The sequence below is a fragment of the Hyperoodon ampullatus genome (genome assembly GCF_949752795.1).
Source record: "Hyperoodon ampullatus genome assembly, chromosome: 12".
Lineage (NCBI taxonomy): Eukaryota > Metazoa > Chordata > Mammalia > Artiodactyla > Ziphiidae > Hyperoodon > Hyperoodon ampullatus.
The window spans coordinates 89,594,219-89,620,455 of record NC_136925.1 but is presented as its reverse complement, the minus strand read 5'-3'; the positions used below and the strand labels follow the sequence as shown (position 1 = coordinate 89,620,455).

Sequence of the window (26,237 nt, the reverse complement as noted above, 5' to 3'; positions counted from 1 at the left end):
CACCTCAGCATTCAGTCTTTTCCTAGAGCATCCCCAGCACACTCTTAGCGACTTCCTCAGCTCTCTGGGTTATCTTCATGCACACCAAGAAACAGTGATGCTGCTTTGAAAAAAGTTTGAAGTTTAATGTAAGAATACAGGTAAGCTATACAGTCTTATAAACCAGTTTCATGGTTAAACAAAAAACAAACAAACAAAGAATGAAAAAAACCAACGAAACTATTTTGGAATATATTTCTTTTTACCTTACAAAGCTGAAATCTTATTCCTTCCACATTTTCTGTGACTGCATGCAAAACTGCCAACAGGACAAAAATTGTTTTTTTATGTGTTTAATTTATAGTCTTTTTTTTTCTTGAATTTTATTTTAATCTCAATTCCCTTAAGCTCTTGAATCTAATTTTAAGATGCTTCCTATTCCACTGGTTGTTTTGTCTATCTAAAACAAAATGCTACCTTAATTATAATGTAATTATAATATAATAAATGTAATTAGTAAACATAATACAATATATAATAAATAGCATATATATTATTTTTTTACATCTTTATTGGAGTATAATTGCTTAACAATGGTGTGTTAGTTTCTGCTTTATAACAAAATGAATCAGTTATACATATATATATGTTCCCATATCCCCTCCCTCTTTAATTTATAGTCTTATAATGTTAAAAATTAAGGTACATAATCAGCATTAAAAACTTTTGGGGAAAAACACCCAGGGCAAACAAATTCCTAAGGAACCTGTCATATCTGAGTAGAAATATTTATTATGCATTGTATACACAGTGCTATTAGGCTAAATTCAAGTTTTAAAATATTCCATTCAGCATTCTATCCTCTACAATGTCTTGGGCATTAAGTTTAATAAATTTTGAATTGGATCCAATACACTTTAGTGTGCTCATTTATTGAGCAACTACTTTAAATAAAACACTGTGATAGAAACCGTACAGACATAAAAATAAACATCATGTTTTTATATATGTAATAATTTTACTTCTTCAGAACACATAAATACAAACTATGCCTGTATCTGGCTTTCCTTAAATCATGTCTTTACTGGCTACACGTTTGAAATTTCTTCTAGTCAAAAGAACCGAGTGACTGATGAACTACCTTTTATTGTTTAGTTCAGATGGACTCCTACCGTGCTCAGGGTTGCTGTGAGAACTGACCGATTCAAACAGGACTGATTAACACCTCAAGAACAGCATCTAATTATCACACAGTAAGTACAGGATAAATGTTAGCTATTATTAGATTTCAGTTTAAACATTACCATCTAATAAGATAGTCTCACACAGAACTTACAGATCTTAAAGTTACAAGTTATACGTCAAAGACACACATGTAACTCAAGCATGTACTGGTACAAAATAAGCACTTAGAAAGAATCTGATAATGACTTTGAAAGGACAAAGGACTCCAAAGACTATATATCCTACATATTCATCAATGGAAAACAGACCAAAAAAAAGAGAAAACTCTGCTTCAGAAAACATCAGACATATAAGAAAATTATGCTCTTTCAGACACTGTTACCCTCTTACAACAACAGAAGTGCTGCAAATATAAAAATGAAGAGGCATTCGATCCCTGGCATCAAAGAGTTCAATTTGAAGGGTTTGTAAATAATCACTGCAAAACTTAAGTGCTATAATAGCAGATATGCACTATGCTAAGCCCCTTGAGTGAAGAAATCAGCAATATATGTCTTTGTAATCTCTGTACTTAGTACAGGGCCTGGCATATAGTATGTGATCACGAATGAATGCATACATGCTACACAAAAGAAGACAATATAACTGCTAAGTGTTCTGAAGAGTATGTTTCATAAAGCAGGGACCATATGACTTGGGTCTAGCAAGGTGAGAAGGAATTTACATTCAGCATTTCAGGCAGAAGAAAGATCAAGCAGAAAGAGACAAACGCTGAAAGAGCATGCAGTATGCAAGCAACAAATTTAGCATGACTGCATGGAACGTTCCTGCAGGGGATGAGACAGCAAATATAAGTGGGGTCACATTATCAGAATTTTAAGTCATTATTACATAAGCAATATGGGCAGTGACAAGGTTCTGAAGTGCACCATGAGTAGATCTACTTTGGAAAGAGTGTGGATGAATTCCAAGAGATAAAACTGGAGGCTGGAAGTTCGGTTTAAGACTCACTGCTGTGGTTCAGGCAAGAGCTAATGAGGGCAGGATTTAAACCACTCATTAATATGACCACAGATTATCCAGAAACTGGTGGCTCCCAGACCCCTTTTTACAAACTAAGTCTAGAGAAGAAATCTGTGGAACTAGGTTGAGGCCTCATGTTACCATTTTCAGAGCTCATCTCTCACTCCCAGTGGTGGAACTGACCATCTTTCCTCCCCTGTGTCATTAAAACCGCACAACTATTACCGCACTACTTTATCCTCACAAAAGAGAGTTGTTTGCAGAATCTCCTCATTTTTTGGTCAAATTCGGTATTTTTTGGAGATAATCACTGATAAGGGAAAAGACTCAATTAATTCTGCATAGCCTTCTAGTGACTGCATATGTCAATCAAGCATAATCTTTTCAGAGACGCCTACCTGGAGTTTTAAACGAGAAAACCACACAGTCCAGGCCCTAGGGAGGGAGACCTCGTAAGGAAAGTGGTGTGTATTTGTATCTTAACGCTCTAGCGTGCCTGAACTCTCCGACCTCTGACAAAACGTTAGAAAGTCTCAAGCGCAACTTTATTACAAAACCACCACTGCTGGTAGCAAAACAGGTGGGCACAGGCCAGGGCGAATCTGCCTTTCAATATCGAGGAGAATTAACGGATGGCAGGACATAAAGACTCCGCGTCTTGGATGCGCGGGACTGTCCTGTCCCAGGCCCCTCCCAGCACCCTGCACCCCACGCTCGTACAATGGGAAGCCGCTTTCGAACCACGGCAGAGGAAGGCACCCGTTGGGGTCGGCAGCCGGTACAGGCCGAAGCTGCGGCAGCACGAGCGGGAGGAACAGCCCCCGCGCGGTCTCCCCGTCCATTCCGCGCCTCCTCCCACCATCACCCCAGGGCCCCGCTGCAGTGGTCACCTCTACACGAAACCTCAGAGAAAAGCTAAAAGGGCTGTTACCTGGAGTCACTGCAGAGACAACTACCGGCCGGCAAAAACGAAGTTAAGTCGCAAACGGCCGAGGCGCCCGCTACGGCGACCCTTCGCGACCCTTCCCGACCCTACAGAACTCCTGGCTCGCTTTGTTAACGTCACTTCCGCCAGTTCCGCCCTCGGCTTCGGCCGTCTGCCCCCCGTGGAGCGCGGGCCATGGGAAGTGTGGGCGTTGCGTCACTTCCTGTGATTTGCTGGGTATTCGGCTTAAGGGAAACAAGGGGCGGGGCGGAGCTCTTCTGCCTGCCGGGCGAGGCCACCCTGCCAGAGTATTCTACGATTGGTTGTTGCTGGATGTAGTAGACAAGACATTGATTTTTAAATATTGACTGTTTAAACCGACTAGCGGTGTTACATTTAGCAAGTTACCAGACCTCTCCGCCTCAGTTTCTTCGTCTGTAGGATGAAGTAATAATAGCACGTGTACTCTAAGGATTGTGAGATGGATTAAGGAAATGCATGAACAGTGCCTGGTACATGGTAAGCATGTTAGCTATTCTCAAACATGTAGAATGATAAAAAACAAACAAACAAAAAAACACCTGGTTTACAAATTCGATTATATTTTAATTCTGCTGCTACCATCTTATGCAGTATTTTCACATTGGTCACAAAAAGACTATAGGTAGTTGGACCCCAGAGTACCTCTCCTATGGCTCATTTAGGCATAATTACATGTTGTAGTGCTTGTTAATTTGCTTCCTTTGTACTTCATATAATCAATGAGGTTGTGAGCTCCTTAAGGATAGGAAATGTTTTACAGAATTTTTGTATCCAGGCCAGTACTTGAATAAGTACAATACTTCTCTGTCCATAACCATCAAAGAAAATCCTTTGTTTACAGTAAAGTATGGGGAAAGTTTTAATTAAAAAAGTACTTTTCAAAAATCCTCTCTGCTTCCAGAATTGCATGTATATATCAGACAGTCCATTCTATATTACCCAGCTGCTTGCTTGCTTTTTTACATAACATTTTTAAATTGTAAAATATAATATTCATATAAAGAAGTACATAAACCCATGTACAGATTAACAGACGGTATTAAATCAAGTAAAGACAACCAGTACTGCCAGCACCACAACCCGTCCCCAGCCACACAGGCCCTTCCTACTCACTGTGTACTCCTAAAGTATATAGTATGTATTCTTTTGCTCAACGTTAGAAGACTCATCCATGTTGATTGATGTGCCTTCGCTCTAGCTGAAGTAGGTTAATTTTTTTGCTGTGACACATCCCTCAGTTGCTTTATCTATTCTGCAGTTTATGGACATTTAGCTCATTTCCACTTTGGGGCCATTAAGAACAATGTTTTATGAACATTGTTACACGTCTTTCTGGCTAGGGTACATACCTCGGCGTGAAACTGCTGGGTCATGATGCGTGTGTATTTTCAACTATGCCGAGTAATGCCAATCCCTGTTCGAAATATTGCTGTACCAATTTACGCTCCAATAGAGTCTTCGAGCTTCCGTTGCTCCATAGTTTTGCCAATTTCTTTGTAAGGTCAGACTTTAAAATTTTTATCCATCAAGAGTGATTTCGGGGCTTCCCTGGTGGTGCAGTGGTTGAGAGTCTGCCTGCCAATGCAGGGGACATGGGTTCAAGCCCTGGTCTGGGAAGATCCCACATGCCGCGGAGCAGCTGGCCCCGTGAGCCACAATTACTGAGCCTGCGCGTCTGGAGCCTGTGCTCCGCAACAAGAGAGGCCGCGATGGTGAGAGGCCTGCGCATCGGGATGAGGAGTGGCCCCCACTTGCCGCAACTAGAGAAAGCCCTCGCACAGAAACGAAGACCCAACACAGCCATAAATAAATAAATAAAATTAAAACTCTACTAACATTTAATTGCACATTAGTTTAAAAAAAAAAAGAGTGATTTCGAATGTTTCCTTGGGAGAGAAAGCCTTTACCTCGCTGTCAGCTCTCTTGGAAGAGCGGGCGCCGACTACTCTCTGAAAGGCTACGGCGCTTGCCTCTGGGACCAATGACCGACCGGCGTGATACCGAGCGGCCGGAGGCAGCGCCGCGAAGCCGGAAGTGGCGCCATTTCCGGTAGGGGCCGCCATCTTGCCGTGAGACAGCAGGAGCGGAGCAGCGGGATGTTGTCCTCGGTAGCCGCGTACTCGGGTCCGGGCAGAGACCCGGCCATGGAGCCTCACAGCGCCGCGGGCCCTTTGCAGCTGCGCTTTTCGCCCTACGCTTTCAACGGAGGGTAAAGCCCGCAGAGCCGCCGCTTCCTCTTTCTCCCCCCATGTCCCTGCCTAAGGCTGTCGGTATGGCTACCCGGCTTTGCCCCGCCAGCCGCAGGCCTCCCTCTCCGTGGTTTCTCGGTTCGATCTTGTTCCTCAGGGCTTCACCTTACAGTCTGGTCACTGGGTCTCGATGTGGACGGGCAGGTTTGCATGGACAGGAGGTAGAAATTGATATCTGGGCTCTGCTCTGGAAGAGCTTTAAAAATGGACCTAACCTTTCCTTACTATCTGAACGTGTTTCTCGCGCCAGCAGGCAAGGGGCAGGTTGAGCATCTGAGATGAAAGAGTTAGGATTGATTGGCCGTGTCGTTAGGTGTAGTTGTGTCTGTAGCTAAATCAAACTACTTCATCATTTTCTGTTATTTTAAATAGCGGGTAGGATTAGTCGGCCAGACTTAGTTTCATAGATAAGTGTTTATTTTTAAGGGTTAGCGTAAGTTAAGGAAAAAAAATACTCAGAAGGGGGACCTTTGAATATTGTATTCTTGCGTGTTGCATTCAAGTTGTCTTTTTTTTTATAGTTACCATCTTTATCTTAAATAATACTTTTCCTTGATAGTACACTAAAAGAATCGGGGTTGTGGAAAAACACTCTGTTTAGGACTCCTAACAATGAAAAGCTGTATATTTAAGCACTGATTATAGTTTACCGACCAAACTTTGTACTTTAAAATATCCCCACCCAACTGGAACAAACAGAGGGTCCTTTAAGGCAACCAGGTTAATTAATCAGGTCCTTATGGATTTGAAATTTTAATGCAGATTTTTGCGGTATGTTGCAAACAGGGTGGAAGGCTATGAATTTAGCCTTGTTTCTGCCACTGAAGAGCATTGTGGTCTTTGGGTACCCCTGAACTTCTTGAACCCAGATTTCCTTGTCTTTCTTAGCTACTCATATTTTGGCGAGGGGAGAATCAAAAGAGAAGCATTTTGTAAATTGAAAGCAGTTATCTTTTTTAATCCTCATGATGACTGAGTGTTAGATGGTATATGCCTCAATTTTACAAATGAGCCTGGGCTCTTAGAAGTTAAATTTTTTAAGTCACAGAGCTGGTGTGAAGTTGAGCCCCAGGATTTGAATCCATAGCTGTGTTGCCATGGAGTTTATGTATGCTTTTATTATTGCACTTCTAAATATTTCCTATGACAACTAATGAAGTAGTTATACCACAAAATGCGTTAATAGACCCATTTCATGAGGCAGTTGCAGATTCTATATAAGACTTATAAGGTATTCAGTGTTCATTACTCACTTTTTAACCTTTGTAATCCAATTACTGCCCTAAAGTTAGTTGCTATGGCTTTCTCATTATTGAATTACCTTTTCTCAGTCTTCCTTCTTTTTCTTTAATACTTACTCCTGCTGGCTCTTGGGCAGCCTTTGCTTCTACAAAATAAGACTTAGTCCTATGTCTTTTTCTATTCTGACTAAATGTGGTTAAACTCCAACTGATGAGCCTTCACATTTGTCACTGAGTACTCTCACGTGTTTCATTTATGGGAAGATATTCCCAGATCTGTTTCTTCAGTTTTACCTTTTATGAGCCCCTCGATTCTGGCTTCTTAAATACAACTTTCCACCTGGATTTTCTGCCCTCACCATAACTTAAGATATTAAAACAAAAAGCAAACAAATTATTCCTCTCAATCACTTCTTATTTACACTGCTTATAATTAGGCCATCATGCTGCTTGTCAGAGTTTAAAATCTTGGATGTCAAAATTGGCTCTTCCAGCTTCTAACACATTTTGGTAGTTACAAAAACCTGTACAGTTCGTGTGTTTATATTACCTGTTTCTTCCTGTTCACGTTGCTACCTTCCTGCATTAGTCTTATTGAAAGAGTTTCCATCCTATTTCACATATAGTGTTATCGTCACAGTAGTCTTCTTAAAACTCCACTTTGCAGAAGGAACTTTTCTCATTCTGCTTGTATAACCTTTGGTTCCTCACAAAAATTCCTAGATCTGTGCTTTTCCATGTGAGATTTTCTGCTGTTGGATCTGTCCATCACATAAGCCTTATGCCACTCCACTTGTATACACAAAAAGGGACACCTGAATAAGTTGTTTGAATGTTTTATTTGAATTATACCGGTTTTCCTTTATTCAGTGTTCATGTTATGTGCAATACCATCCTTTTCTACTTGAGAGTTTTAGTGCCATCCCACCTCGGTAAGAATAATGGCCTAAGTTTTCTGAGCGCTTATGTTCTGTGAGGCACAGCACAGGTGTTTTATGTGGGTCATGCCGTCTAATTCTCACAGCCACCCTTTAACACAGCAGCTGCTGATATCATCAGCTTGAACTTGGATGATTTGTCCAAGGTCACAGAGCTGTTAAGTGGCAGGGACGGGTTTCGGGCAACTCCAGAGCCCAGGTTCTCAGTGATCATACTCTGCTGCCTCATGCTTATGCCACAAGGATCATAGCTAACACTTACTGGAGGACCAGTTATGTGTCAGGCACTGGTATGAGGGCTTAACAATTATTAACTCATTTTATCCTCTAACGCCCAAATAAGATAGCTACTGTTATGATCTCTGATACGCATATGAGGACATTGAGGCCTTGAGAAGTTAAGCAACTTACCCACCATCTCATTACCTGCTAAGCAGGAGAGCCAGACTTAGAACCCAGACAGTCTGCTTTTAGAGCTCATGCTCTAGGCCTCCACTAAACTGCTATCATGAACCACACAGCCACAAAGGGAAAAGTTTGTTCTTTGTTGGTCCATTTTCCAACAGATATTTGGCTGTCTTCCTGAGTGCAAGACATAATATAAAGACTTGGATATAAAGAAATGAAAAACATTAAGCCTTTTGGACTTCCCTGGAGGTCCAGTGGTTAAGACTGCACTTCCAATGCAGGAGGCAGGGCTTCCATCCCTGGTGAGGGAACTAAGATACCACATGCCGCTTGGCGTGGCCAAAAAATAAAAAATACAAAAATAATCTTACGGGGGTGGGGGTGTGTGTGATGAATTGGGAGATTGGGATTGACATGTATATACTGATGTGTATAAAATGGTTGACTAATAAGAACCTGCTGTATAAAAAAATAAATTAAAAAATAAAAAGTGGGATAGTTTCTTAAAATGAGCAAAAATATATATATATTTATACATACGTGCTTATGACTTTTATGTGCAAGAGAATATAAATTTTTTAAAAACAGAAAAATAAATAAATTTTTAAAAAGAAAAGAAAAACACTAAGCCTCTCTTCCCTGAGCTCAGATAGTTTGTGTTGTAGCACCACTATCTACACCTAACTGCCCTCCCACCCCACGGCGGGCAGGGCCATGGCCTTTGGCTGTTTTATAGTATCGGTAGATATTAACTTTTTGATGATAGTGATAACTTAGTGATTTCTTTCTGTTACCTTCTGCTAAGGAACCTTTGCTCTGATTTAGGCTTGTGTCTTTTACGGAGTACTTCATATTTTTTCCCAGATGACCTGTAGCCAGGGATCCTCTCCCCGATCTTTCCTCTTCCATCTGAATCCTGCACTTGCTTACATCTAGTATATTTTATCCCAATATATGCTGTGGAGCATTCTCATTTTGGGAAAGGTGTTATTACCATTCAGAAGAATTCATGAATTTTCTTTTTTGTCTTTCTTTTCCCCTCAGTACTGTATTGGCAATTGCTGGAGAAGATTTTTCAATTGTTGCTTCTGACACCCGATTGAGTGAGGGGTTTTCAATTCACACACGGGACAGCCCCAAATGCTACAGATTGTAAGTAAATATTTCTAAGGACACATTCTCAGCATCTTGTGATGATTTAATACTGCAGGAGATTTCGCTTCTAAATGACTTGTTTCATGAATTTTTAAATTGCCTGTTTGGAGCTTAGCTTGCATTTTTGTTAGGAAATTGTTTTCTAATAATTCAGTATGTTGTCTTCATGATATTTGCCATATCTAGGTACCAACAGTGCTTTTGGTAACTTAAATATTTTTTACCTCAGCATCTTATGAAAAATTTCAAATATACGACAAAGGTAGGATAATTTTGTAGTGAACACTCATATACTATCACCTAGATCTTATCAGTATTTTATTATTATTACTTTATTATACATACTTTCATCTTTCTATGCATCCAGTAATATGTTGAATTTTTTTTTAATCACGTTAAAAAAGAAAATAACCTGAAACATTCAATTTAACCATATCGTAAGCAGTTATATCCATGGTTCACAGTTTTAATGGGGTGCTTATATTTTTTCTAAAACATAAGAATATAAAGTCATGTGTACAGGGGAAGAAAGCCTGCATAAATTACCTAAATGCATCTTGCATGTTAGCAGTGGTTTGTATTTAACATTTTTAGACACAGTTAAATGTGGTGGTTATGCCTACGTTAGTCCACAAGATCGTCTTAACCTTGAATTGTAGCAGGAGTGGACTGATGAGGTTCGGGTCCTTTGGGTGGGCCTTGCGGTGCTGCAGGGCATGAGCTAGCCCACATCTTAACCTCAAGAACAGTAAACTTGTCTTCATCTTCCCAGTTCCCTTTCTGTCCACTTCTGTCTTTTGATACCCCTTTCTCTTCTCCGATTGGTAGTGTACCCATGCTATAATTTTTTCTTCTAAGTTGTAACTTTTATGATTTGAAAGTAGTAACGTCATAAATAAAATTTAAATACGTAATTTGATATATATTATCCTTGTGCAAGATTCTGCTCATCTTTGTAATGTTCTGTTTTAGTTTGTGTGCTGCCTAAGTGAATGCCCTTTTTTTTTTTTTAATGAAATTCTTCAGGTATATAGAGACAGAACATTAATGACTTCCTGTGTTCCTGTCACGCATCTTTTGTACTAGACCATACATGCAGTTGAATTGCCTGCGTGCCTCTGATCCCATGCCCTTTGGGGCTGACCTAGAGCCAAGTCTGCCTCTTGCCCACCTGTTTGAGACTTACATTTCCTCTTTATTCTTTGCATAAAAACGCCTCTATGTACCTGGCTATTTGGCGAAAGCATTTTTAAGCTCAGATTTTGTCCTACCCTCTTGGTACTGTCAACTCTTCTTAGTAGTATAGGCAATGAAGCCTTGTGTGTATCGGGGGTCTTAGGCTCAGTGCAGTGCAGTTGGTTATGGGGGTAGATCAGGAAATGCTGGTGATGCCCCTGGACGTGCCAGTGGTCTCCCCAGCTGGACAAGTATGTTTTGTATGAGTCATTCTTAAATTTCTGAGAGGAAGGGTATCATGTGGCCTCTGCTGATTATCTCTTGATGAGATTGGTTTGTGTTTCCTTATACATGTCAAGACTTGGGAATTAATTTTTTTTTTTTTTTTTTAATTTTATTTATTTATTTATTTATTCATTTATTTATGGCTGTGTTGGCTCTTCGTTTTTCTGTGTAAGGGCTTTCTCTAGTTGCGGCAAGTGGGGGCCACTCCTCATCGCGGTGCGCAGGCCTCTCACTATCGCGGCCTCTCTTTGCGGAGCACAGGCTCCAGACGCGCAGGCTCAGTATTTGTGGCTCACGGGGCCAGCTGCTCCGCGGCATGTGGGATCTTCCCAGACCAGGGCTCGAACCCGTGTCCCCTGCATTGGCAGGCAGATTCTCAACCACTGCGCCACCAGGGAAGCCCGGGAATTAATTTTTGAGACATAGATGTACCAAAATTTTATCAGTTTCCCTCTGGTGGGCATTTGGGTTGTTTTTGTTTGTTTTGTTTTGGAGAGCCATTAAAATAATATGTATACTTACAAGTGAACCTAGAGTATATCTTTGCAAACTTGCATAAGTATGTTGACTGGATGAATTTCTAGCAGTGGAATTATTGAGTGAAAATGGTGTGCAGTTAAATTTCTACTAGATACTGTCAAACGAGCCTTCTAAAAACTTGCATCAGTGTATACTCTTTACCAGTATCTGAGGGTACACATTTCCCACAACGTCACCAGCATTAGGCATTATTAGTCTAATAGGTTGAAATCGTCTCTTATTTAGATATGAATTTCTGATTGGCACGAAGGTTCTTTTATATGTTTACGGTGACTTGTGTCTCTTTTTATGTGACTTTCATATAAGTTACCCATCGTTCCATTGTGTTTTTTTTTAAATTGAGGTATAATTGACATATAATAGTTTCAGGTATACAACATAATGATTCTGTATTTGTATATATTACAAAATGATCACAATTAGTCTGGTTAATGTCTTTTACCACACATAGGTATGGCATTTGTTTCCTTGTGATGAGAACTTCTAAGATCTACTCTCTTAGCAACTTTTAAATACGCAACACAGGCTTATTAACTGTAGTCACCGTGCTGTGTATTGCATCCCCGTGAGCCATTGTGCTGTTAATGCTTTTCATATTTTTAGGAACCCTTTGTAGAATAAGGAAATTAAAATTAGACTTTGGTTGTATGTACTACAAATATATTTCCTTAGTTCTTTTTCTTTTTCTTTTTGGCTATGCCGAGTGGGTTATGGGATCTCAGTTCCCCGACCAGGGATTGAACCTGGGCAACAGCGCTCTTGGTTCTTTTTTTTTTTTTTTTTTTTTTTTAAACTTTGTTCATTGTATTTTTATAGAAGTTTTAATTTTTTATGTAATAAAATTTATAAAGCTTTTCTGTGTGGACATTGGGTTGTATCATATGTAAATTGGCTGCCCTCAACCTAAGGTTGTAAAAAAAATTCAGTCATATTTTCCTTAGCCCATTCATAGTTTCATTTATTCTTTTGAGTGACATGTTGGGATACAGGACCTCCCCACCCCCCGCCTCCCCCCAAAAAGAGCTAACTAAATAGTAGTTGTCCCGTTACCATTTGGTGAATAATGGGAACGGGAGTTTTCAATTTAAAATTAACCAAGACATGTTTTCCTTTACTGTCAAACCAACTCTGTTTCCTGAAATGTGTTTTTGTTTTTTTTTTACAGAACAGACAAAACAGTCATTGGATGTAGCGGTTTTCATGGAGACTGTCTTACCCTGACAAAGATTATTGAAGCAAGACTAAAGGTAGATGCTTTTGTATATGTCTACACTATTGAAAGCTAATAACAGTTCTTTAGATTCTTTTAAGCATACATCATGACTTGCTCAGAATAGCTGGAGAAGAGCCAGTTTAGCAGGTGAAACTAACCTATCCTGGAAATGAAATGATAGTGGTAATGCAGCATCATCAAAGTAGCATAATGTGAAACTACAGCAAGTTCCTCCTGTTAAAATATATGTACAGTATAAAGTAAAAGATTATCTGCCTTTTTTGAGGCAGACGGGGAGGGGTTTCTTCTGAAGATACTCTTCCCTCAGAAATGAAACAAATCGATTTCTGCAGAGGAGGCAAGCTTTTAGGCCGAAGCTTGGTCTGGAGCCCCGCCAGCTGACATGCTCTCTTTAATAGCACTGCACTGTTAGCAAGAGCAGGCGAAGAAGGAACAAACCAGCTGTTTGGGCCAGAGGCACAACCTGCGCCATTGTCACCTGCCCCTCAACAGGCTTTAGTTGATAGCTAGCTGAGGAAGGAGATTTGACGCAAGGTGGATGAGGGTGGAAGAGACAAAAAGGGTGGTATTCGGAAGAAGTAAGAACGCGACAGACTAAGCTGTTGTACAGTTTTTAAAGGCTGACATTGCCTGCATGTCTTTTGTGGGAGCTGGGGAGGCATAAAGAACAAAGGAGTGCTGATCTGAGGAAAGCAGAGGCCCGTCTGGATTCTGATTATCGCCCGTGTGCATTAGCAGTGTTTGCTGCAGGTAGTTTCAGGGGGAATAGGATAGGTGTAATTTGGACTGTACTAAAATGGACTTTATCTGTAATAATAACCAGTAACTACTCTTTTCTTAGTTGGTAACAGTATAGGGTTGGAGTAGGGTTCTCAGTCACCATATGTCAATATTCAGAAATGTAGCTCTGTTTCTTAATCAGTTATAGCCTGCTGACATTTTTTAAACTGCTGATATTTACAGTGTCAATATTATATGCTGTTAATTTTCTTATTTAATTTTGTGGGCTACGTGTCATAATTTTTTAATTAGTAGTTGGTAAGTCCAGCTGGTACATGAAGAAATGAGCCGGGTTGGTCGCGTTCTGTTTTGCCTATTTGTGAATAACCCTTAAGATTATGAGTGGTGTCACTGGAGTATGTAATGAATTTGTTTAACTGATACTTGCTTTTTGAATGTGTAGAAATGATTTCATTCACTATTTATCAATTATTAACATTTACTTAAAACCTATTTATATTGAAAGCTTTAGTGACTTATATTTATTGATGTATTTGTATGACTCCTAATGCATATTTTATAAATGGCATTTAGAGGACAAAAATAAACATGACATGGAGAGTAGTGTTTTGTTAATAAAATAAAACAAGCAACAGTGAGTTCAACTCAATGTACAGTCCTTGAAATTTTTCTTTCATATATTATTGTGTAAATGGTGAGGTGAATAAATGTTGGTGCTTGGTTTTGAAATGAAATTAAGAATTTTCTTTATAACTGTGGGAAAAATGTTTCTATACACTGATTTATCCAAGTAGCTCATTTCTCATCTTTCTTCAGTATTTGTCATTGTTTGATTTTATCGTACTTCTTAGGTTTCTCTTTAGAGATGTAGCTGACAAATTGGTGAACTTAAATTTATTTTATTGGATAATTTGGGATTCCTAAGGATGTAGTAAATCTAAGATTGGAAATCACTGTATAAGATGCTCTTTTGGATACTTCTGTTCTCCATGGTAGATGCTCTAAGGATCAAGACCACTGTACTGTATTCACACACAGTAAGGGTGCTGCCCTCAGATCTCACAGGTATCTACTCTGCAAAGGGAGGGACTTATATCTGAGTCTGATCAGGAGTTAGCATAGCAGATATCTTCAACTTTATGAGCCATTTGGTTTCTGTGGCAACTGTTCAACCCTGCCCTTGTGCAAAAGCAGACATAGACAATATGTAATGAATGAACGAGACTGTGTTCCAGTAAAACTTTATAGGAACAAGTGGTGTGCTGAATTTGGCCCATGGACTTTCCTGACCACTGTCTGTTTGCAGAGTGGAGAGCTGGATTTGGAACATCCTCTCCAGGTCGCCTCATATGCTCTGTTTGTGTATATTTGCTCTTGAGTTAGCAGTGCCTGGGATAAGGATGGCATGGAAAGTAGTCTTCAAACCAAAGAGCTGAGGGCAAACTTAGCAATCTTTCTGATAGGAGTGTTTGTAGCCCCCAAAAATGATAGGACATAATAAAGTATTATTTTATTTTAGTAGTATTGTGTTGTTTGATCATGAAAGAAACAGACATCCTTTCCCATTTCACCAAGATAGGCTTTCATTCTTTTCAATTTACTGTTCATTGTTCTAGGCTTTCATATATTCTGCCTCTACATGCCTGTTATTTTTGTTAATAATTGCAGATGTATAAACATTCCAATAATAAGACCATGACGACAGGGGCGATTGCTGCAATGCTGTCTACAATCCTGTATTCTAGGCGCTTTTTTCCCTACTATGTGTACAACATCATCGGGGGACTCGATGAAGAAGGTAGGATGTTTTCTTTCTGGATGATGAATAGGGTGGCATTTCTTAGATGTGTGTGTTTCCAACCAGAGTTGAAAAGAACCGGATACCCTGTTGCCCAGCAACTTCATTTTCTCATAATTAAAGCAGTGAAGAAACTGAAGCTAGGGCTTCCCTGGTGGCGCAGTGGTTGAGAGTCTGCCTGCCGATGCAGGGGACACGGGTTCGTGCCCCGGTCTGGGAAGATCCCACATGCAGCGGAGCGGTTGGACCCATGAGCCATGGCCGCTGAGCCTGCGCGTCCGGAGCCTGTGCTCCACAACGGGAGAGGCCGCAACAGTGAGAGGCCCGCGTACCGCAAAAAAAAAAAAAAAAAAGAAACTGAAGCTAAAAGGGAAATAAATGATTATCCAGAGACACACAGCAAGTGGTGTATTAAGTGAATGTTGGGCAGTCAGTTGGTTCACTATTTTCTCAAGATCTTGCATGAATTTGATAGTATATTTAGCATTTTAATCTTACAGAAAGAAACCTGACTTGGAGAAGCTTGACCTAAGTATGATTCTAAGTAAGACAAACATACGTGACTTCAAAAGGTTTTTTTGAAAGTAATGTGTTAAAGAAGTGCATTTCCACCAGTGTTTTTGGATCATTTTTAAAATCCCTCTTGGATTTTCTGTCAGAGTAGTACCATGAGGGCCAGGGAAAATCAGCATTGTTACTTGACATTTCCATGCTGTTTTTGATCCAAAGCATGGATCAAAGGACAGCAGTGTTTTTCACCAGGTCTGATTTGAATTGACTTTTAGTTGCTTCCAGAAATCAAATACAATCTCCCAGGACAGATCTGTGCTGCCTTTTAGAGTAGTCCATTGTACAAAGAAGTTACAGAAATGTCTTGGGTATCATTGAAACAAGTCTGTCTTTCTGAGAGGGAAGGTTTCTGGGTAGGATGGAGTCAGGTTCTTCTCATCTCCTTTCTAGTTTTTACTCCTGTCCGTTTCTGTTCCATGGGTTTTTTCTTTGTTCTCTCTCTCTCTCTCTCTCTCACTCACTCACTCACTCTCACCTCTGCCCCTCTATGTGACCTCTGGGAGCATTCTGATCATTTTACCTACCATGGTTTATATGTAGACAAATTAGGTTGACAACAGTTTTTTTCAGGCTTTCAAACTTGCTTGAAAACTAAGAGAAAATATAAAGCACAGAAATGGTACATAGAAATTAATTACACTTAACCTGGGTAATTAAATTCTAGCTACAGGTTAGCTTGCCTTACCCAGCATGCTAGACACTTCTGGTGCCTTTTTTGACTTCAGTTATGTCTGACTTGAATGTCAGGTTAATAAATTCTGATTTTAGCAGTATTAATAGCTACCATTGAATTTCAGCAGGCCAGACAATGTCCTTTGAGTTTTTCTGAGCATCAGACTGATTGGAGAAACCTCATGTGTACTGAATGGCAGAGCTAAGGCTTGGATCTGTTTGACTTCAGAGCCCTATTCTTTGATTTCCACGTGATTACACTCTTGCTTGTTTTGGTGGTATTCTCAGGCATTTCTAACCTTTTTTTCCCCCCTCTAATCTTGTCTGGTTTGATTTGATTTTTATTCCTTAGAGGAATTTATGTGTGTAGTAAAGCAGTCCTTTGCCTTCTTTTTGTGTTTCCCAGGACAGTCTTCAGCTCTTTCACCCGTGCTTTCCTCTTTCTTGGTTTATTTCCTTGTTTGGTGGTGTGCATCTCTAGAGAAATTTCTGAAGAAAGGAATCAGGAGACCTTTTTGAGTCTTCTTTTTTTTTTTGTGGTATGTGGGCCTCTCACTGTTGTGGCCTTTCCCGTTGCGGAGCACAGGCTCCGGACGCGCAGGCTCAGCGGCCATAGCTCACGGGCCCAGCCGCTCCGCGGCACGTGGGATCCTCCCAGACCGGGGCACGAACCCGCGTCCCCTGCATCGGCAGGCGGACTCTCAACCTCTGCGCCACCAGGGAAGCCCTGAGTCTTCGTTTTTTGAGTCTTTTCTTTATCCTGGTGTTCTGAAAGGTTACAGCGAGGCTCCTCGTCCAGAATCTTTTCTCGTTTATTTTGTCTCCTCTACCTTCCTCTTGCCTCTCCTCCTCCTCTTCCAACCCTGCCTTCTCCACAGCCACCTGGGTTATGATCCCATAGTTTCTCATTTTTTCCCCTGCATGTTGTCCACCTGTTTATTTTTTTGTTCTGCTCTGAAGATTTCCTCAACTTCAGTGCCTCATTCTTTACTGAGCTTTCTGTTTTTGCCATCATTAATTTCCAAGAGCTTTTTCTTATTTGTTAGCTCCTTTATTTTTAAGTATCCTGTTACTGCTAGATTTTTTTTGTACTTATTTGAAGTTTTCTTGTGTTCTCTGCATTTCATCCAATCGCTTTTTTTTTTTTTTTTTTTTGCAGTACGTGGGCCTCTCACTGTTGAGGCCTCTTCCATTGCAGAGCACAGGCTCTGGACGCGCAGGCTCAGCGGCCATGGCTCACGGGCCTAGCCACTCCGCAGCATGTGGGATCTTCCCGGACCGGGGCATGAACCCGTGTCCCCTGCATCGGCAGGCAGACTCTCAACCACTGCGCCACGAGGGAAGCCTCAATTGCTTTTTTTTAATGCATAATTTGATAAGTTTGGAATATGTGTATACCCACTGAGACAATTTATTCCTTTTTTAAAAATTTATTTATTTGTTTTTATTTTTGGCCATGTTGGGTCTTCTTTGCTGTGCGCGGGCTTCCTCTAGTTGCGGTGAATGGGGGCTACTCTTCATTGCAGTGCGTGGGCTTCTCGTTGTGGCTTCTCTTGTTGTGGAGCACGGGCTCCAGGCTCACAGGCTTCAGTAGCTGTAGCACTCGGGCTCAGTAGTTGTGGCTCGTGGGCTCTAGAGCGCAGGCTCAGTAGTTGTGGTGCACAGGCTTAGTTGCTCCACGGCATGTGGGAAGAGATCTTCCCGGGCCAGGGATGAACCCCTGTCCCCTTCATTGGCAGGCAGATTCTTAACTACTGTGCCACCAGAGAATCCCTCAGATGGCTTTCTTCATCTTGTTTATTTTTGGCTGCTGCCTTCTACATTGGAGGTTTCCTTCAAATATCTTTTGAATTTTGGCTGTCCATTTGTACTGAAGATTGATAATCAAAATCTGGTCATAAAGGTCTGCACTGAAGGAGCACATCAGCTCTCCATTTAACACTTCTGTTTTTGTACCTGCCTTTTACCCTGTCCATGCTTAAGCCTGGTGCCTCCAAGTCCAGAGCCTCTGCTGAAGTTTTGAGATTTTTAATTTTTTAAATTTTTTTTATTTTTGGCTGTGTTGGGTCTTTGTTGTTGTGCGCAGGCTTTCTCTAGTTGCGGCGAGCAGGGGCTATTCTTTGTTGCGGTGTGCGGGCTTCTCATCGCGTTGTCATCTCTTGTGGCGGAGCATGGGCTCTAGGTGCGTGGGCTTCAGTAGCTGTGGCTTGTGGGCTCTAGAGCGCAGGTTCAGTAGTTGTGGCGCACGGGCTTAGTTGCTCCACGGCATGTGGGATCTTCCTGGACCAGGGCTTGAACCCGTGTCCCCTTCATTGGCAGGCAGATTCTTAACCACTGAGCCACCAGGGAAGTCCCTGTTTTGAGATTTTATTTCCTGTCTTTTGTGTTGGTGGAAGTGAGGCTCTGTTCCTATGGAGACCCTCAGGACACTGGGTCAACAGCTGACTTTAGCACACAGTCAACAGCTATCTACTTTGACCTCTATGCCCTTACCTCTCCAGTTGCAATCATGCCCTCTTTTAAAAAATTTTCCCTAAGTTAATGAGGGCTTTAGTTTTTCTGTAATGAAAACAATAATGCTTATAGAAGTCAAATAGTACTGGAAGATACAAAGGTAAAAGTAGTAATCCCCCAAAGCCTGTCCCGAGAGAGAATTACTATTCAACTTCTAGCGAACGTGCTTTTAGATATCTTGGTGTGCATACGTGCTTGTACGTTACATAAGTAGGATGTAGTTTATACGTTTTTCTGGGACTATACAGTGGATGTATTATCACTGAGGTAGTTTTATGCTGGTGGATAAAGACATGCATAATGATTTCAGGCTGACATATGGGATAGAGTGGCACCATAGTTTCCCCACCAGTCCTCTGAGGGTTATTTAGGTTGTTTCCAGTTTTCTTAATATAAACAATATGACAACTCCTGTACATACAATTTTGTGTATTTCTCCGACCCAGCTTATCTCCCTGGAAAAAATTCCTAGAAGTCAAGCTTCTGGGTCAGAGGATATCTCTATGTTTTGCATCCTGCTGACACCATGGGCTTGCCCTTCAGAAAGAGGCCTCCTGCACTCCACCAGCAGGGGTGTGAGTACCTTCTTTGGCTTTGGGTTTTTTTGGTTCTGTTTTTGCATCCTAACCAGTATCAGAATTTTAACACATTCTACGTCTTTCCTAGTAAATACTTTGTTGTTTTAATTTATATGTATTTTTTGTTTATAGAGGTTGGGTGTCTTCGTGTTTATTGCCCTTTTCATTTCTTCTTTGGAGACTGACCCATGTGTTAATCTTTGCTTATTCCCTTATTCGCAGGTTAGTCTTTTTCTTACTGATTTATAAGAACAGCTGTGTTAACCCTGTGTAATGTATGTGGTAGATACCGTGCAAGAGTGTTCTTGGCCTCTGACCTTTTGGGATGTGTCTTTAGCTACACAGAAGTTTCTGAGTTTCATACAAATCTGTCAATCTTTTCTTTATGGTATTGAGTGTCTTAACTTTGTTAGAAACGCCTTCCCCATCAAAGACTTACCTGTGTTTTTTTCTAGGACTTGTCTGGTTTTATTTTATTTTTTACTTTGAAATCATCGCACTTTTTAAGAATTATTTTGATGAGGAAAATCACTTTATACTTACAGTCAAGCTTCATGCCTTCTGCACTCATGTTACAGATGTCTCTTGCTTTTTCTAAGGGAGTCTTTGAAGCTGTGGTCTTGGGTATATTCCACTCTTCTGTTTTCCTCAAAGCTGTTGTGTGTGGTTTTCTGAGATTGGTTTACCCTTGGGTAAATCTTTTGAGCCTCATTTTACCTGTGGCCTATTGGCCTCATGAGCGATACAGCTGTTCTTTTGGCTTTATACCTCATAGCGCTTCTTTAAGTGTTGAAGTTAGTGGCATTGCTCGCTGTGACCTTGTTTCTTGTTCTAAGCTCGCTCCCAGCAGAGCACTTCTCCAGGTTCTTTCAGGTGCAGCCTCCTCAGCCGGGTTAGGGTTACGGTTATATCTCCGTAATTCTGCGGTGGGAAAAATACACACACCTAACGTTGGCGGTTGTCCATGGTAGTAAGAAGATTGTCCTTATCTCGCATCTCCGAGGGTAACTACTGGAGTGTTTCAGTTATGGCATAATGTGTTTTAAAAATCAGTTGTGTCGGGCTTCTCTGGTGGCACAGTGGTTGAGAGTCTGCCTGCCGATGCAGGGGACACGGGTTCGTGCCCCGGTCTGGGAAGATCCCACATGCCGCGGAGCGGCTGGGCCCGTGAGCCATGGCCGCTGAGCCTGTGCGTCCGGAGCCTTTGCTCCACAACGGGAGAGGCCACAACAGTGAGAGGCCCGCGTACCGCAAAAAAAAAAAAAAAAAAAATCAGTCATAAATGATAAATGATCTGTAATTTCTCACACTCAGAACACAGTTGCTTTAAAAGGCCTTTTTAAAAATTAGTGACATGTGTTCTTTGTAATAAACTCAATACCAAAGCATATAAAGTGATTCCCTTCTTTTCTTGTCTGTAATCCCACAAAGATGAATAACTACAGTTTGCTTATTAATCTTTCCATACGTTTTGTGTATATATATAAATGTGTGTACAGTTTACTTAATGCCTTTAAACAAAAATAGGACTGTACTCTACATAGCACAGAGCTCTTTATTTTACATTGTCCTATGGATGTGTCCCACAGACCTGTCTTCCTCTTCCCAGTCTGCACATTGCTATGTTGACATACCATTTTCTGCTAATGGATTTGGTTGCTTGTAAATTTTTGCTCTGTAAGAGATACAGAAATGATCTTGTACATATTGCTTTGTGTGTTTATGTAAGCATTACTTGTAGGTAAATCTTAATTCTGTAAGTGAAATTATTACTAGGTCATAGGGTATGTACTTTTTCTCTAGTTGCGGCGAGTAGGGGCTACTCTTCGTTGCGGTGCGCGGGCTTCTCATTGCGGTGGCTTCTCTTGTTGCGGAGCACGGGCTCTAGGCGCGTGGGCTTCAGTAATTGTGGCTCGCGGGCTCTAGAGTGCAGGCTCAGTAGTTATGGTGCTCGGACTTAGTTGCTCCGCGGCATGTAGGATCTTCCCGGAGCAGGGATTGAACCCATGTCCCCTGCATTGGCAGGTGGATTCTTAACCATTGCGCCAGAGAATTCCAGGGAAGTCCCTGGAATTTCTTCTTAATTAAATTGATTTTTTTATGGTGCTGATGCTAAAGAGTGTGCTTACTATTAGTTTAAAAATACACAGTAAGTTTTTCATGCTTCTCACATTTAGCACCAGGAAAATCTTACACTTGTGTCTATACTGCAACTACACCAGTTAGTTTTTTAGGAATGTTGTGAGGAGTTTGGTGCAGAACTTAGAGCAGGACCTGTGATTGTTAACTAGTGAACCTGTGAGACCACATACATAGTGGGAGCCACGGCATGGTAATCGGTGATGGTAGCTTGAAGAGAGCATGAAGCTCCTGGTGGCAGACGCCATAGTGGACAGGAGTGGGCAGGTGGGCCTCGATTGTATTCTGAGGGGAGGGGAGGGGAAGGGCAGGCTGCACTTCTTCTGAAATTTTAGCCAAGTTGATAGTCCATTTTGTATCACATTTTGATTAGATTTTTTTTTACCACAATTTGGGAATGTGGTCAAGATGCATCCTTATGGAGACTGTTTTCTTCTTTAAGGGAAGGGAGCTGTGTACAGCTTTGATCCGGTGGGGTCCTACCAGAGAGACTCCTTCAAGGCTGGAGGCTCAGCCAGTGCCATGCTGCAGCCCCTGCTTGACAACCAGGTAATAAGACTGCGTCCAGGGGGTGGTGGCATTCACACGAAGTGCCTTTCTCTGCATTCTCTTCATTAGCTTAGGGGAGTGCAGAAATCAACGCTTTTTTGTAATTCGCTGCTGAGCTTGCTGGGCTGATTTGCCCCACCCAGCCTTCTTGTCTCTGTTCTACTGGTTCTCCTGCTGCCGCTCACTTCCATGGCTCCAGCTTCTTCCCTGTTCTCACGGCTTTGAAGGCGCTTCTGTCTACAATGGTTGGTCCATGTTTTTGGTTCTCCTCTTGCCATTTTTACCTGAAATCATGAAAATGCATTTCTCCCCCAATCTCACCGTTCCTGTGTCACCTCATTTTGTATTCTAATTTCCAAGTATATTTTTAATTTGCCCCCTTTTCTGTTACTGCCGGCTACGTTCAGGCTTGCCTGGCGTCTTGCCTGGATCATTGTATTTATTTCCCAACATCCTTTTTGCCTCCAAGCTTACTTCCCTGTTTCATCCTTGCTTGTCTAAAATGTGTTATGTAGTTACTTCTGCTTATTGCTTATCTGCCTCATCTCCTGTCACTCCATATTCCACTCAGATCCTTGAAATGACGTGCCTTCCCATCTCCATCCCTTTGGAGATACCACAGCCTCCGTCTGGAATGTTACTCCATCCTTTAACTCGTTTATCCTTTAGCACTCCTCTACTCAGATGTCTTTTCTGCTGAAGCCTTTCTTTCCTTCTCCCAGGAGATTTAGTTATGACAGCTTGGGGCTCTCCTGGCTCTATTTTCTTCTTAGTTTCAGCAGATTCTGTAACGATAGTTTGCTTACCTATGTTCACCCCTCTACTGTGTGCTTCTCAAGAGCAGGGGCTTTGTCTCCGTGGATATTTGCCAGGTGTTAGGTATGTGTAATTCAGCCAGGGCTGGAAATATTTCAGTTGAGGGACATTTGAAGGTTGTGTGATGTATTCATTTTGAACCCTGAGACGTGTGAAAGCTTTGGGGGAGACTGGACTGCCTTTGTATGGTCACGTGATGCCTCATCCAAGTTTTCTGTCCCATCAGGTTGGTTTTAAGAACATGCAGAATGTGGAGCACGTCCCACTGTCCTTGGACAGAGCCATGCGGCTCGTGAAAGATGTCTTCATTTCTGCTGCTGAGAGGGACGTGTACACTGGGGACGCGCTCAGGATCTGTGTCGTGACCAAGGAGGGCATCAGGGAGGAGACTGTGCCTCTGCGGAAGGACTGAGTTCTGTGCCGCTGTCCTTGATCAGTTCAGAACTGGTTAGGTTTGTACCTTGGAACTGTTGGACTGATCTGTTTTATTAAAGAATAAAACCCCAAGCACTTATTTTGTTATGACTTGTTTTCTTCCAGGACAGAACTAGGAAGTAGAATTTCTTTTTCCTTTCGTTTTCTTCATTCTTCCTGTATTTTTCTGTCATCCAGAGCTATTTTTGTATTTTAAGGATACAAAATCTTTTAGCTTTCATCTGTCTGGAAAAGTGCACTGTTTTGATCAGCTTATCGTCTTATGGTAGTCAGCCCATCTTATGAAGAGAGTGTTTGGAATTTATTTAGTCCACCCAGCTTGCTTTGAAGGGCAGATTACCTTTAAACCATCTCAATTTTATTAAGACATTAATGGATATAAATAGAATATGTTAAGATTTATCATCCCTGGGATTGTTAAACAGTCTGGAATGGCTGTTTTGGAGGAAAATCTTTAAATCAACCAGAATAGAAGAAAATTGTAAAAGCAAATAGCCCTTTAAACAGACTTTAACCAGAAATCTGGAATAATTTTTATAAACACTTTGGAAATGTTAAAATTGATATCTAAATTTTGATAGAGTTTTTGTTTTAGAACTATTAAGTGCATTTTGACTTCATCAAAATGGGATGGAGTCAACATTGGATGTTGGAGTAATTTTCTTGATGTCGAACAAGTCAAATTCTGTGCAACGTAGCGGTGTGATTTGCCTCGCGGCCACTTTTACTGTTGACCTTCCATGAAGAATTTAAATGATCAAAACCCCGTAGAGGATACATATTTTAAAATTTGCTCGGGAAGTATTTGTCGAATACTCTGTCACAGGCACCAAGGATGCAATGGTGGCATCTCATTCGTTTCTCTTACAACATCACAACTGGAAACTAGACTATCCCATTCCAAGTACACATTTGTCATCTTTATTATACCAGTTATCCAGAGACACAGAATCAGTAGGATACAGACGGAGATTTATTATTGGTAACTGGCTCACACGGTTATGGAGGCTGAGGAGTCCCGTTTCCTGTGGCTGCAGCCTTGAGACCCGGGAGCAGGGCGGGGGGCATGGGTTCCAGTTCGAGTCTGAAGGCCTGAGACCAGCAGAGCTGACGGGGTGAGATCCTGTCCCCAAGGACGAGGGAAGACGGCAGTCCCAGCTCAACAGGGAGCGAGAACAATTGGATGACGCCCACCCCAACTGGGGAGGGCAACAACCTCCTTACTCAGTCAAGTTCAAATGCTAATCTCACCCAGAAACCCTCACAGACGCCCAGAAATAATATTTAGCCAAATATCTCAGTACCCTGTCATCCAGTCAAGTTGACATTAAATTAACCATTATATAAGCTACAAGTGTATTTTACTTTTTGTTTCAAAGGTTTTCTGTTGATTTGGGATTCAGTTTTTCACTGCTTAAAACTATATATATTGTGCCTAAAATGTTTCTATAGGGTCCTCACCTCCCAAGGTTTCTAGGACCATTTTTTCCCCCACCCTCAGGTGCAAATTATTTTAGCATAATATTCCTCTAGACCGTGAACGTGGTCTCATTTGAAGGCCTAGTCCAGAATGTGCTAGATATGGACCCTTCTGGAGCTCCCTCTGACTCCAGTTGTTTGAGTGGCTTTTATAGGTCATTCAGTCACAAGTGCTCACCTTAAAAAGGAGCCTTTTAGCACTTTGCTAGATTGGACGTGCCAGCCTTTAAGGTCCTGATTAGAAAGCTGCCATTATGTTGTGACTTTGCTTTATAGATGAGTTACATTCCCGCCTATAGCACAGAATTGAAAGAATCTGATAATATTAGAAATTGTTGGAAAGGAGCACTTACTCTTTGGAGGTATTAGCCATGGCTTTGATTTACACACACACTGAATTGGAATGCTGTGTAGATGTTTGTTTTTTCTTTAATTATCAGAGCAGAAATGCTTTTTTGTAGTCTGCTCGGCAGGGCTGCCCAATGGGGTAGCGCTGGCTCAGAGCCGAGCCTGTGACGGGCAGGGGCTACTCTTGTGCCTCTGAGTTTCACACGCAGCCACATTGCCTGCTCTAATTGCAAAGACAAATCAGGCTGTGAGACAGTGATTTTGCAAGCCTACTTGAGAGGAACATGAACCACTTAGTAGGAAAATCGTCTTTATTACTAAAATGTCTCAATGATTACCCTGATGGGTTTTCCCACTGCTTTTCTGTACCTGTTACCTAGGAGAGCCCTTCAGTTTTCTGACTCCAGGGTCTACCATTCCCTCTGTTTGTGACTTTCAAGGTGTGACTAGTGGGTCCCCTCTATCAGAATTATGTAGAGCGCTTGTTAAAAATGAATTCCTGGGCCCACCCCGGACGTATTTTCCTGGTTTCTGGACTAGGCCATGAAAATTTGCATTAGGAAACAAATACCCAATCTGAAAACTCCCTTAACTCTTCAGGCAGGCCCCATCAGAGGAACAACCCTTAGGAGACATATAATGAAGGACTGATTACAGGTTTGACCTTGTGCCATTAAGAGGGGCCGGTTAGATGTGTGTGTGCTTGGTGCCGGAGCCTAGTCCACAGTGCAGTCTAGGCTGTTGGGAAGGGACAGTGGGTGTGAAGGGAACACACGGCCAGTCTGGAAACTATGAACTGGGGCGTGAGGACATTCTCAGCAGCCCCACTACCCCCAGAGATGGCTACAAGGGGCTGAACTAAACACCCGGCACAGCAGTCGGGAGAAGCTAGAGGGACGCTGGCAGGAGCTGAAGGCACCACCACGCCCACCAGATGGGCACGAAAGGAAGACGGATGCTGCCTCACCTTGCCGGCCAGCCCTCCTCCTTGGTCGGCAGCAGCAGGCCACACCTAAACGCAGGAAGTACATTCAGGTTCCCACCCCACAGCGGAGGCGGCAACTATGTCCATGGGCAATTTGGACTGAGGGCATGGAGAGCTGGGGTACAAGAGCCTCCTCCTACCGTTCTGCTGGTTAGGCCAGAGGGTATGAGAGAGTTGTCTGTTAACGTCTGGGGAGGGGCTCACGGTGTGTCTGTAGTGACTCTGGGCACGTC

At 41.8% G+C, this 26,237-nt stretch overlaps 1 protein-coding gene across 2 annotated transcripts; it reads left to right on the top strand.

Moving 5' to 3' along the window:
• Positions 1-5,216: 5,216 nt before the first annotated feature.
• PSMB1 (proteasome 20S subunit beta 1) lies at positions 5,217-23,271 on the top strand. Of its 2 annotated transcripts, XM_079716107.1 has the most exons (6): positions 5,217-5,363; positions 9,035-9,142; positions 12,312-12,393; positions 14,790-14,919; positions 21,835-21,941; positions 22,984-23,271. In XM_079716107.1, exons 1-6 carry the CDS (start codon positions 5,251-5,253, stop codon positions 23,167-23,169), a joined length of 726 nt encoding a protein of 241 aa, XP_079572233.1. In that variant the 5' UTR covers positions 5,217-5,250; the 3' UTR covers positions 23,170-23,271. The 2 variants fall into 2 exon arrangements, with proteins under 2 accessions (XP_079572233.1, XP_079572234.1); XM_079716108.1 differs by lacking the exon at positions 9,035-9,142.
• The last annotated feature ends 2,966 nt before the right edge of the window (positions 23,272-26,237 follow it).